The sequence below is a fragment of the Musca domestica genome, unplaced genomic scaffold, assembly GCF_030504385.1.
Source record: "Musca domestica strain aabys unplaced genomic scaffold, Musca_domestica.polishedcontigs.V.1.1 3, whole genome shotgun sequence".
NCBI classification, from domain to species: domain Eukaryota; kingdom Metazoa; phylum Arthropoda; class Insecta; order Diptera; family Muscidae; genus Musca; species Musca domestica.
Genome location: NW_026712299.1, coordinates 8,319,401 through 8,332,797, shown reverse-complemented (window position 1 = coordinate 8,332,797; position 13,397 = coordinate 8,319,401). Strand labels below are relative to the sequence as shown.

The 13,397-nt window shown below is 36.2% G+C and overlaps 2 protein-coding genes across 2 annotated transcripts; one reads left to right on the top strand and one right to left on the bottom strand.

The window, feature by feature from the left end:
• The first annotated feature begins 823 nt into the window (after nucleotides 1-823).
• Nucleotides 824-12,189, top strand: LOC101892379 (uncharacterized). The gene is made up of 7 exons (XM_005179139.4): nucleotides 824-1,813; nucleotides 1,986-2,244; nucleotides 2,308-2,774; nucleotides 2,831-3,124; nucleotides 3,217-3,454; nucleotides 3,510-3,598; nucleotides 11,292-12,189. Exons 1-7 carry the CDS (start codon nucleotides 926-928, stop codon nucleotides 11,580-11,582), a joined length of 2,526 nt encoding a protein of 841 aa, XP_005179196.1. The 5' UTR covers nucleotides 824-925; the 3' UTR covers nucleotides 11,583-12,189.
• Nucleotides 5,278-8,970, bottom strand: LOC131803395 (uncharacterized). Its single transcript, XM_059124662.1, has one exon. It carries the CDS (start codon nucleotides 8,782-8,784, stop codon nucleotides 5,359-5,361), a length of 3,426 nt encoding a protein of 1,141 aa, XP_058980645.1. The 5' UTR covers nucleotides 8,785-8,970; the 3' UTR covers nucleotides 5,278-5,358.
• Nucleotides 12,190-13,397: the final 1,208 nt, after the last annotated feature.

Sequence of the window (13,397 nt, the reverse complement as noted above, 5' to 3'; positions counted from 1 at the left end):
TCGTATTAATTATTTCCAACGCACAATGACCATCAAAATCTCCGGATACCAGTCCGTTGGACAATTGTGTCTGGAGTATTTTGGAAAGCAAGGTTGACACTAAAAATGTTAAAGTGTCTATCACCTTAAGCAAGCGCTTCGCCGGAAATGGGCCAAAATACCGCAGCAACATTCGGGCAGCGTGTGACGGTTTCATTGGCCGTTCAAAGGCCATAATTCGTACCAAAGGTGACCAAATCGAATAAATCTAAACTTATTCTGAAATTTGATGCTATTTCCGACATTTTTTGCTTTTATTCAGTACAATTTTTAAAACAAAATGTAAAAAGTATGGCGTTCGATTCTGTTGCAGTTTTTTATATCACCCTGCATAACACAAGAACATGTGTATGCTAAAAAAATCCTTTTATCACTAACGATTTCGCATGTTTTTTGATTATGGTTAATTGTTTGCATTTTTTTTTTTGGAAAGAAAAAATACGAATTGGATACATTGTTACAAATGTAACTTGTTGATATAAGTTAATATAATTAGTTCTCCATTAGTTTAAAAATTTTTATTATAAGTTAAATTTTTAATAAGCTGCTGCTTAATTTGAATCGTTTAACAAAAACAACTACTATTGTATAAATCTTTCTTTATGTTCGATCGTAAGATACCCTTATTTTGTGTGCAAAAAGCGCAAACGTACACAACGTTACGTTTTATTACGTATTTCCACTAATCATGTTAAATTATTTTAACATATAGATGTCGCTGCCAAGTGCCGACTAAACACATCTTACCATTTGACAACTCCAAACAGTTGATTTTTTTTGTGAAATTTCAAACAACAACAACCTAATTGTGCCGCTCTCTTCAAGTTTAAACTTATTTTTTATTTAAAGACAAATAACATATAAAAAATAATACCTTTTGGTGAAAATGAGCTCCCGCAAGAACAACACAATCAGCAGCCATAGCAGTGATGCCGCCAATGCAATTAGTTATGTACGAGATTTTAGCACACAAGCCGCTTTGTATCGCAACAACAAATCGGAGGATTCCCTGATACTATTGAATCGCAGTGCCTCCCTGCTCAGCACGACCATACAATCGCAACATTTTGCTCCGGGCAATTTGGAAGTATCCAAATTCTATATTGATTTGCATGCTGTTATGGGAAGTTTATCCTCCGATTCGGATGCTTTGTGGGCATGCGTATCGTTGCTGCAGCATTGTTCGAAAAATCTGGATGCCCGCAAATCCATTGTGGATGAATATCGTTTTATACCATTGCTTACATTTCTGCTGAAACGTACAACCGGTGGGGATAAACAGCAAAAGGTGTTGACCCTTTTGCAGGAGCTTACGTTTGGCATACAAATAACGTGGGAGGAGCCATATATTGTGGTATTGCTGGAACAATTGGTACACATTGTATATCAGGCCACAGAGGAGGGTGAAGAAACGCACGCCCAGCTGGCTTTGTCGGTGCTCATCAATTTATGCTACAAGAACTTTGTTGTTCTCTTTTTATTTTTACGTTCCGTAAATATCTCGACCTTTAGTCGACGCATACAGAACTATGGTGTGTTGGCGAATAAAATGCTAATTATTCTATCGGAGGATATCCATTCACCGGACCAGAAGGAATTGCATTTGTTTATACGCTCGTGTTTTGCAACCGTCGATGAGTGCATTAAACACTGGAATGTTCCGCATTTGAGGCATATTGTGGAATTTCTAAAAGATTCCAAGGCACATAGTGGTCTGCATCAGGCCATGATGAGTTATCAATTCTATTTTGAGGATATTGAAAAATTATTGGATGTAAGTATCAATTTTTTTTTGAATGGAAACGGGAAGAACGATGTCAAACTTTCAGCCGTTTTCTTTTCTTACTCAAATACGAAAATTGCATATGGAGGATGTGTTCCCGGCTTATTATCTTTTATTACAATCGTACATTTTACTACCGTCCTTTGAAATGATTTTCTTTCAGCGCCTAGAAGCTCGACGAGCAATGGACGATTCAAACGATGATTCTCGAAAACATCAACAAATATGTATGGGCTTGTTGTTCGAGTTGATGGAGCACATTATGGATCTGTCGGGTCAAATAGATGAGGAGGGTAAAGAAAATGCTGCAATTAGTTTAGATTCAAATATACCAAGAATATTTGAACTTTTATCGAATTGGTTGCAATCCGAAATTTGTGGTGTTCAGGCCATTAATCTACTGGATAGTTTGGTGAGATTGGGTAAGTTGTATACATTTCATTTAAAAACAAATTTAAAATAATCTATATTTAATACTCTTTCAGCCAAAAAGGAATCCATTGCTCCTCGCATTTCACGTGATCCTTCTATAATAATACAGTTAATAACAACGTCAGAAAAACCGGAAACATCCCCTTTACACACCGCTGCAGTTTTACAATTATTGGTCTCATTGCTGCACCAAACGAAAACGGAAAAGCTAATACTCTCCAAAATTACAGAATCCTATTTTGATAAAATATTTGCCCCACTACTGGCGGTGAAGCCAGAAATGCCCGACAATTGTTTGTCCATGGAGGAGATAGAAAAATCCATATTTTGTTTACTTTTATTAATCAATTTTACCGATATTGCCAAGAAGGCATATTTTGAGAAGTGTTGCAATCTATTGCAATTACCACAGATACAACATGCCCTGGCCAGAGCCATGGTGAGCGGTGGGGAGCGAGTGTGTTCGGCCGTCTTTCAAATATCACAATTTGAACATTTTCCCCAGTATGAGGTGGCCAAGGTAAATGGTAAAATATAAAAATATATTAGGTTTCTAAAGGGTTTTTTTTCTTTTAGCACATTTCCAAATTGAATTCATCCTCCAATCAAATCCATTTGTCATCCCCCGTGCCAAACGGTGATCAATGGCGTAATTTGAATGCAATTCTGAAAAGTCACAAAACATTTGCCAGCAAGGAACTGGAGGAACGTTTAAATGCCTTAATTGAACTTATCTCAAATGCCGAAAGAAATAATCAATTAAATAATGTGGCCACATCACAGATAATGGAATTATTTAATTATAAAATAAAGAATTTACAGGCGGCCGAGGCCAGCATGCAAAAACGTTTGGAAGATGCCAGCAATGAGGTAATGATAAAAACATTCTCTTCCCGATTTTAAATAAATAGATAAACAATAAAAAAATGATGAATTAATATTTTTGTACTTGCCATTTGCAGATAACCCACTTGTCGCAGCGCATCAACTTTCAAAATGCCGAGCTGGAGAAATATCACACAATGAATTTTGAATTACACATCAATCAAGAGTCTCTTCAAACTCAATGTAAAGATTTGAAACATCAAAAGGATAATTTAAAACGTAACATGACCGAACTAATGAAGAAATTGTCGGAACAATCGGAAGCCCTGCAAATTAGTGAAAAACGTTTGGCCGTCAAAGTTTCAGAAATGATTGGTAATATTAATTATTTTTATTATTTGCATATAAATGTTATATTTTTCAATTACAGTTTTGCAAAAGGAACACAATGATCTCAAGGAACAGTTGCAAGCCAAGACAGAAGAGTTGGATAAGTTACATACGGCCTCCAAAGAAAGTGTAAGTTTTACATGGTACTTTTTTATACCCTCAGCCATATGGCTACAGAGGGTATATACAATTTGATACGTTCTAAACGCGCCGTCAAAATAACATTTTTAGACCCTAGGTCTCTTTTGATCTAGCGATGAGTATGAAGGGAGTATCCGATTTAATTCAAAATTGGTACATCGTAATATTATTGCCAAACTTAGATCAAGTTCGGAGATGGGCAATATCGGTCCACTCCTCCCCCACAAAATGTCAACATTTTCAAAGAAAAGAATTTATTGCACGAAAAGAGAAAGGACAGGATTTTGCTCCAACTTTGCAAATCCTAATATTTACGTCATTGCTAGGTCAGCTGCGAAAATTGACAATATTGGTCCAGTCCATTAAATATTACCCCACAAAGTTCAAAATGTTGGGTAATTAAAACCCTTATAAAATATGATGTAAGATTCCGATTGTTTTCAAATTTCACACGTCCCAATATTTTTATTAACCCAAGGTCTACTGTTAAGGTGGAATATATCGATTCACTACTTTTGGTACCTCCCCCACAAAAGGTCCACATCAAGTAACTCCACCACAAAGGGTCAAAATTTTAAATAATTACAACTCTTATAAAATGTGATGTAAGAGTCCGATTGTCTTCAAATTTCACACATCCGAATATTTTTATTAACCTAAGGTCTGGTGTGAAGACGGAATGTATTGGTCCACTCCTTCTGGTATCTCTCCCACAAAAGTTCGAAATTTTCAAAAAAAAAAAAAATTATTCTGCACAGAAAGAAAAGCCATAATCTGATTTTGCTCCAACGTTGCAAATCTTAATATTTGCGTCAGTGTTAGGTTAGGTGCGAAAATTGACAATATCGGTCCACTCCATCAAGTACCACCTCCACAAAGAGTCAACATTTAATATAATTACAACTCTTACAAAATGTGTGATGTACAAGTTCGATTGTCTTCAAATTTCACACATCCGAATTTTTTTACTAACCCAAAGTTTGGTGTGAAAATGGAATATAGCGGTCCACTCCCCCACAAAAGGTTCAAATTTTTAACCTTTTCTAAAAATTATCACATCTCAAAGTGTAGGAAGTAACCAAAGTAGTCCAAGGCTGGCACGTCGCAATATTATATCCAAAATTTAAATAATCATAACAGAAGTCAATACAAATTTAAATAATCGAATGTTAACTGAGGGTATACATCTGTCGGCCAAACCGACTTTTTTTTATAAAATTGTGTTCCTAATTAGATACTTTGTTCTCAATACAGTTTGAGCTTAGCAATAGAAATCTAACAATTTCAGCAAGATTAAAAAAAAAAATAAATACAAAATAAATAAAATAAATAAATAAAAAAATAAGAAAGCTTTAAGTTCGTCCGGGCCGAACTTAGAATACCTTCCAAAATTTGGAAAAACTTGGTAATTAAAAAAAAAAAATAAATAAATAAGAATTATAACAATATTAATAATAATAAAATCCGTTAAAAAACTTGGTAATTTTCAAAAAAAAAAAAAAAATAATAATAAATAAAAATTATAACAATATTAATAATAATAAAATCCGTTAAAAATTCTATACGAAGACGTGGAGTAAGGATTCCTCACTGTGAATGACATTGGCAAAGCCGGGCCTATCGCCATTTCAATTTAAACTTTAAAATTAAATTATTGAAGAAGGAGAGAGTTTATTATATTTTTTTCAGAATGGAATAAATAGCAACATCTTAAAGCTTAGCATAAATAAAAGCAAATTAAATCTATTTTAAAAATTACCACTTAACATATCAACATCTTGAATATTTGCATATTTGATACCGCTTGCAGGTTTACGACTCTCCAACACCGTTGAGGGGGGTATATTTTTGACCAAACCGGCAGTTTGTTGCATCCGCCGACGATATAGAAAAGCGAGCAATGTCACAATCAAAAATAATAGAATTAATATCAATGGGATTATATAGTAAAAAGGTGAGCCAGCCCGTTGCACAATTTCCATATGTGCGGTAGGCTGTGGATCGCTTACTGTATTCCTTTCTACTACTGGAGGCGTTGGTTGGAATGTGGGAATTGTTGAAATACCATTAGGTGTGGGATAAAAAGATCTCAGAGTACTGGTAAACGGAATTTGTGTGGTTTCCAAAGTTGTGGTAATAATCGATGGTTGACGTGTGGTTAGGGAAATAAATGTTGGCAGGGGTGACGATAGAGAAAATTGCGGTGTTGTGGTGTCCCTATTCCGAATGGGTGGTCTCCAGGTGGTCGTGGTTGCCGAAGAAATAAAAACGGTCTTCACAAAACCTGTCTGAGAACAGGAGCAACGTAGGAAATTTCCCAAATCCAGGGATTTACAGGTATCCATGGACCATTGTGAATTATATGTGGATTTCATAAAACATTTATTTACCCTTTGTTCCAGGGGATAGATATCGAGTTGTATATTATTGCCTTGATTACTGTTCAACTCCTCGTTGGATTGTAGCTGGAACTCTTTCAAGTGGCTGCCATCATCCATGATTTCATAAATATTATATTGCAACAAAGATGAAGAGGAGGAGGATGGCTCCTCGTCATCATCGTCATTTGGAAAATCTCCTGGAAAATTATATGTCTTTATGACCAAACAGTATTTGGCATTATTCTGCAAAAGTTTAAAATGCAAAGTGATTTTATCGAAAATATCTTCGCTAATATGGGTGGTCTGCTGCATATCGCCTCCCTTGATTTGTTTCAGAGTCACCGAGACCATATTGCTCTTCAAAGTTTCCATATTTAGATTTTTCTTCAAGCAAAGTTTTTGCGATAATTTCGATAGTTTCTCCATGAATTTATTCATTGCCTCAGGCTTATACTCCTCGGCCTTGAGTAAATCTTCAAGCAGCAGCAATTGGGTATGTTGATATAAATCCTGATTCTGATTGACAATGCGTCTCGAGCGTTTCATGGCAACAAGTCTTTTGAAACGTTTGTCTTCCACCCCCACCGCCGATGGGCTGTCAATGATATTATCCAAAATTTCAATTAACTTCTCCAAAGTGGCCTTATCCATTTGTTGGGTAAAATCTAGCAATTGTTTTGATTTTTCCACAAACAAATGTGTGATGTCGGGATTTATGTACACCTGATGTTCGGGTTGTTCCAAGAGTTTATCCAGCTCTTTGCTAATCAAAACTTTGGTATATTTCTCAAATCTTTCCCTATATTGAGAGTGGCCATTGCGAAATGTAAGCAATGCCATGGTAATAAGATTCAGACCTTCCTGGTAATCCGTTCGCATAAACAGGGCATTAACATTTTTCAAATATTCCTCATATTCCACATCACTTAGTTCCTCATAGTGGACCTGCAATTGGGTGTCATTACGAATTTGACTACATGCCTGACGTATATCGCATATCTCCACCATTATTTCCAATGGAGAATTGCTCTCACCACCACCAAAGGGTAATATGGTCTGCCAACTTTTATATTGAAAATATTGTCCAATTGATAAAATAAACTCTTGCCACTTTATTTTCAGTTCATAACGTACCGGTGAATCCAAAAGTAAATCCTTTGCTTCCTGGGAATTGAAATTGAAAATTGTCTTCAAGGCAATACCCTGCAAGGGTTCCATGAAAACTCTCAAGGCCTGGGGTGGGGAGTTTGTATGCAGATCTATGGTAAAATAGCTGGTAATCATTCTCTTCCAAGGTTCCTCTTGATGATCCTCCTCGCCCGCTTCCATTTGCAAACGATTCTCTTGAAAAGGCTTTGGACATGTGACATCTAAACGAAACTTATACATGGCATCTCCCTCAAAGCCGGGCCATGTTAACTCATTTTTCATTTCTTTGCCTGCGGCCGGTATTTGCAAAGTTATCTCCCGATTTACCGTGGAATTGCTGAAATCAATGATTTCCTCCAAATAATATTTTTCCAAATTTGACACTTTACTATAGCCATAGTGCTCTTTGTCCAAAACCCCTGGGGCAATATACTGGAAACCATCCTCCTGGGCACTCAGCCAACTGGCCTCACAGTTGGCCACCAAATTCATGGCCATAACAGAAAATCGGAATTCTTCCGTTGAGGATGGATTTAAATTGGGAATTTGCTGGAAATCATAGCTAACAAACAACGAAGACACGACCTCAATTTCTGCCTTGACCTTTGAGGAAATATCATTAATACTGACATTGGCCAATACCTGATAAAGGCCAGCCTTTTCGAATTTAACACGAAACTCGTTTTCCTTATCCTCACGACTCATCAGAATCATTTTGGTATTGGCATCTCTCAGTAGCCATTTGATGTTGGCCTCCATTATCATATCGAAATTCCTTAAGAATACACGAAAGGTCAAACTTGTACCCTGACCAATACGTGCTGCCGTTGGCACAATCATGGCCTGGAAACCTTTATTCAAAACCTCCACCATAATGACCTCCTTGGCGAGAAGACGTTTACTTTGCCACTCCCGAACTTGGGCCTCCACCGAAGTTTTACGCTCCGACATTAAAACATTTGCCGGTATTATCAAAACACTTGAGATGACACGTTCTAATTCGTTGCGATATTTCCCCTCCAACTCTTCCAAATGCCATTGCACATAGTAGTCATATTTTGGTTTACAGAAACCCACTCGGGCCACCACATTATATTGCATATTGGCCACAATTTCCTCGGAACCAATCAAAAGCAAATTTATACCTTCGGGTACATTGCTGTTTTGCAGCACTCCATCTGCATAGTCCAATGTGAATACCTGTTCTCGTGTTGTCTCTCCGGCATCGGTTATACCCACCACATGGAAAATGTAACTGACACCCGGTACCACTTGCCGTTTACTAATCATTGCCATATTATCTTTGGAAATTTGTAAACGTTCCTTGGTATTTAATTGCTGTTCCAAGGCCCTTACGGCCTTCCAAACCAACAGTGTTTCACGCTGTGTCAAGGGATCGGGTCCCAAAATTTTAAAGAATATTTTAAATTTGTACGACAATTTAATGCCATCTTTGGGTTGAAAGGCCACAGTGATACCATCGGCTTGCTGTTTGCCGGTGGATGGTTCATTGTCGTCCGTGTCGTGTTTGCACAGTGTCTGGGGTGCCACAATACGAAATGAGGGTACCTCTTCTTGACACCATATCGTGGAAAATTGGAATATCGCTGTGGACACTAGGAGAAGAGGCAATATTTTTTGCATTTTTTTTCTTTAAAATTGTAATATCCTTTATATCCTAGATCTTATCCTTGGTCAATATGGAAGTGTGGTATTCACTTCATAATTTCACACCTTTTGATTAAATGTTGCCATGACAATTGCCAATATGGTCAGCCGGCACAATGACCCATGGTTTTTGCACATGGTCGAGTGGTTGTCATGGAAACTATGGGACGACTGAATTTACATAGTTTAGAAACAATTTCAAGTTGAATGCCATAGTTTTCGATTAGGACAAATGAATACCGATAAGCTATCAGTGACAGCGAAGAAAAGCGAAGGCCCCTCCTGACGGTATTCTGTCGTGATAGTATCCGATTTGTTGGGACAAAGTTTCTTCAAGAAACAACATCACCTGGGAGAAGCAACATATGCAAGTTTATTCAAAGGCGGAATGTTTGTGTTTTCGTTTTGTCAATAAGGACCCACCGGTGTGGGGAGTTGATAAAATCTCCGAGCTAATGCTAATTATGTCTCCGTGGTTAAGAAATGAGATTTGCTCATGGAGTGTGATCCCAGTTAACATATCTATGTACAGAAGAACAGCCAATTGATATTGGTCATGGCAATGAGATATTTGCCACTCGTTCATTTTATGAAATTCCCAAAACTTGATTCCTCCACCATAGTATGGTGGAGGTGTTTGTTCGAAACACCTCGAAATATACATTTTAGACCCCACAAAGTATATATTTTCTTGATCAGCTTTAAATTCTATGTCGATTTGGCGATGTCCGTCCGTCTATCCGTCAGTCCGTATTCGGTATTTTGATAATTTTAGCGACATTATTCACCGGAATTATTTAAAATTTGGTGTTTGAAGTTCGTAATGAATACTACAGCCTATGAGAGATAATTATATATCCCCTATATAACGGTACCTCCCCATATTCGGTATTTTGATGATTTTAGCGACACTATTCACCGGAATTGTTTCAAATGATGTTTGAAGTTCGTAATGGTAACTACAGCCTATGACAGAAAATTGTGTATGCAGGCCTATAGCCCCAATATAACGATACCTCCCTGTATTCGGAATTTTGATCATTTTAGCTACATTATTCACCGAATTTTTTAGTCAAGTTTCGCATTTAAATATTGTAATGGTTTATGACAAAAGTTGCCTATCCAGGTCCACATCGTCGCATAGACCCTAATATAACGGCTACATTCGGTATTTTTAAGATTTTAACAGCATTTTTAACGGATTTTATTTTTTTGAAAATTGCCAAAATTGTTCCAAATTGTGGAGGGTTTTCAAAGATCGGCCCGGTCGAAGTTACTTCTTTTTTACTTGTTGCACCCTACACTACATAATGCTAAGGGTATTATGTCTTTGTGCATGTGTTTATAACATGGAGATGAAAGCGAGATAGATCCATAGTTACTTTTGAGGATCTTCATAGAACTACTTTCTGAGTCGATTTATGCATGTCAGTCCGTCTGTCAATGTATTCTTGTGAACAAAATGCAGGTCGCATTTATTATCCGATTTCCAAACAATATTTGTTTGTCACGAGGACGATCCCTATTAAAATTGGTGATAATCGGAACAGATTTAGATATAGCTCCCATATATTTTTAACCGATTTCGGGTTAATTGTGCACCAAATGGTCAACATAAGTCCTAATGAACTGAATTTTGGTACATCCCACCGAATAACAGTCTAGAAGCTAGTACATCAAAAAAATCTGTTCAGATAAAGCTATAGCTCCCATATATGTGTATGTTTCATCCGATTTGGGGTTTTAAGTCCCTCACATGCGTAATATGCACTCCACAAAAATGATCATTGGTGCCAGATATCAGATACAACTCGGAAATTAGTGTATCAAATTTTATCGGTTCAGATTTGGATATAGCTCAATATATATCTTCAACCGATTTCGGGTTAATTTTGCACCAAATAGCCTATATTAGTCCAAATGACCTGAATTTTGGCATATCCGATCGAATTCAGTCTGGAAGCAAGTACATCAAATTTGGAGAAAAACTTTTTTTTATAACGCTATAGCTCCCATATATATGTTTCATCCGGTTTAGTGTTTAAGTCCCCCAAATTCGTAATATGCGTTCGACAGCAATGATATTTGGATATCAGGTAATCTTATAGAGCTCGGAAATACCTTTGCCAAATTTAATCGAGAAAGGCTTAGATTTGGATTTGTGCAAATAATGACTAATATCAGCCCAAATGGAGTGAACTCAGCTGCGATATATATATTTTTTAATATAATCCTTCTCCAAGTGGTATCATGCACTTTATAGCAAACTATTACTGCTCTAAAGCCAACTGTTGATAGGTGGGAGCTTTACTAAATATGCATAGTGGTGTAGGGCATCATATAGTCGACCCAACCCGAATTTTGACTTTTCCTTACTGATTTTCTATTTTATTAGAGAACATTCGATTTCTTTGGTATATAGACCTTTGAAATTTTTTAATGCCTTTTCCAAAATGTAATTTTTATTCTTTATCCCTTTTCAGTCATTGCGCATTGATAAACTCAAGAAGACCATTGCCGCCTATGAAGTGGATTTGAAGGATAAAACCCGGCACATTGAGGAGAAAGAAAAGGAGCTGGCTAAGACACAAAAGGCTCTGGAAGAACAAAGGGATGCTAAAAAGAAATCAGATGGTGTTATTACGGTGCTGGAGTCGCAGCTGCAAGAGAAAAACGAACAAATCCGCAATTACGAATTGGAATTGAGTGAAACGGAAGAGTTGCGCAAAACCATTATGAGTCTGATGGAGAGTAAGAAACCCAAGCGGAAATAGATTTGCAATTTGGCGTTTTCGCATGGAAGGAAGGTGCAAGGGCAAAAATTCATGTAGAAAGATGTTGGAATGATGTGGCAACACTTCCATTTTTATAAATGTTATCATTATTGATTCGAAAAATTATAGGGTGAAATAGTATTTAGAATATAGAATTTATTCGCTATGTTTAAAGTGACCAGTAATTAGAGGATGGTAGAAGATTTTTTCCTAAACTCTCTGGATAGCATTATGCATTTGAACCATCGAACCAACTTTATAATTTTAATTTCTAATTTTTTTTATCTAATTAATTTCCTAATTGTATAATAATAAGCAATGGCAACATTTTCTTTTTTATAATTGTACAAAATTTATAATATTATTATTTATTTCAACTAGTTTCGATTTCGTCTTTATGGTCTTAAATTGTATCTAAATTATGCATTTTTGTTTTTTTTTATTAAATTGATTAGGAATTAAAACTCTCACATCAAGAAAATTATTTATAAACACTGTCTAATTATACATATTATTTATTTAATTGCATTGTCCGTTTTCTTCTCATTTTTAGTTTTAAATATTTTATAGGAAATAATACAAAACAATGACCTACAAAAGAAAAAAATTCTATTTATTTCGTAGTTTGTGAAAGCATATCCGATTGCTATCAGATTCATTCACATGTTACGAATATTGAAATACCAAAAAAATATATTGAGTATTTGGACCCATTGGGTTTCTAACTATATGTATAAAGAAAGACCAAAGTCGGGTTGGGCCGAATTTATAATACCCTACATCACTTTGCATATATAGTAGAGCTAAATATAAGAAATAAACCCTTTTATGGGGAATTTATGAAATTAAAACATAGCGGATATGATGGTTTTTGAATGCGTATTATTCACTAAAATCCATCCTAATTGAGCTTTTTAGGCACAATAAATGTGAAATGTTGTGAAGATATATATGAGAGCTATATCCAAATCTGATCCGATCTCAATAAAATTTGGCAAAAGAATTTCTTAGATGTATTTGATATACGGAGTGCATATTATGGCTGTGAAGGAGAAATCTAACAAATCGGATGAAGAATATATAATCTACCAAATACCAAATTTATATCTAGGCTCAATTTAGTTATATGTACCTAATTCCATTCAATTTGGCCTAATATTACACGTTTGGTGCACAATAAAAGGCAAATCGGACGAAGATATAGAGAGTGGAAAGCAAAAACTGCAACCAACTTTAGACTGCTGTCATTTCTAAGCCACTCGTCCGACAGCTGTTAAAATTATCCAGTTACAGCTCATTATATTGTTTAGAAGTGTACAAAAGCATTTTGGCTAGAATTTTCCAGGAAAAATAATTATTCGTGATGGAATTCAAGCGTGATAGTGTGATTTCTTAATATTTGGCTGGAAAACCACAAGTGGCTATCGTTAGAGCACTCCAGTATTTAAATGTGAATAAATCTTATGTGTCTCGTACCGATGGTACGAGACCATAAAGGAAGTGGACGGGAAAAAACAGCAACATCAGCACAAATGCTTCGAAAAGTAAAGAAGCGACTTGATCGAAACCCGCGCCGCAGTGGCCGAAAAATGGCTCGTGAGCTGAACATATCGCAATTTTCCATTCGGCAAATATTGAAAAATGAGCTCGGGTTAAAGCCATTGAAATTCCAAAAAGTGCAAGAACTTACATCGCAACCGAAAGAAATTAGACTCAAAAGAGCTAAAGAGTTGCTTCGCTTGGCCGAAAGTGTTCTCCGATGGAAAACATTCGTTGTCCAGCAATTTGTAAACAAACAAAATGATCGTGTTTACT

Bases quoted from the DNA above. Each gene is read 5' to 3' on its own strand.
- LOC101892379 (XM_005179139.4), top strand. From the start codon at position 926: ATGAGCTCCCGCAAGAACAACACAATCAGCAGCCATAGCAGTGATGCC. The intron at 3,125-3,216 runs GTAATGATAAAA...TGCCATTTGCAG, and splicing joins TGGAAGATGCCAGCAATGAG to ATAACCCACTTGTCGCAGCG. The intron at 3,455-3,509 runs GTAATATTAATT...TTTCAATTACAG, and splicing joins CAAAGTTTCAGAAATGATTG to TTTTGCAAAAGGAACACAAT.
- LOC131803395 (XM_059124662.1), bottom strand. From the start codon at position 8,784: ATGCAAAAAATATTGCCTCTTCTCCTAGTGTCCACAGCGATATTCCAA.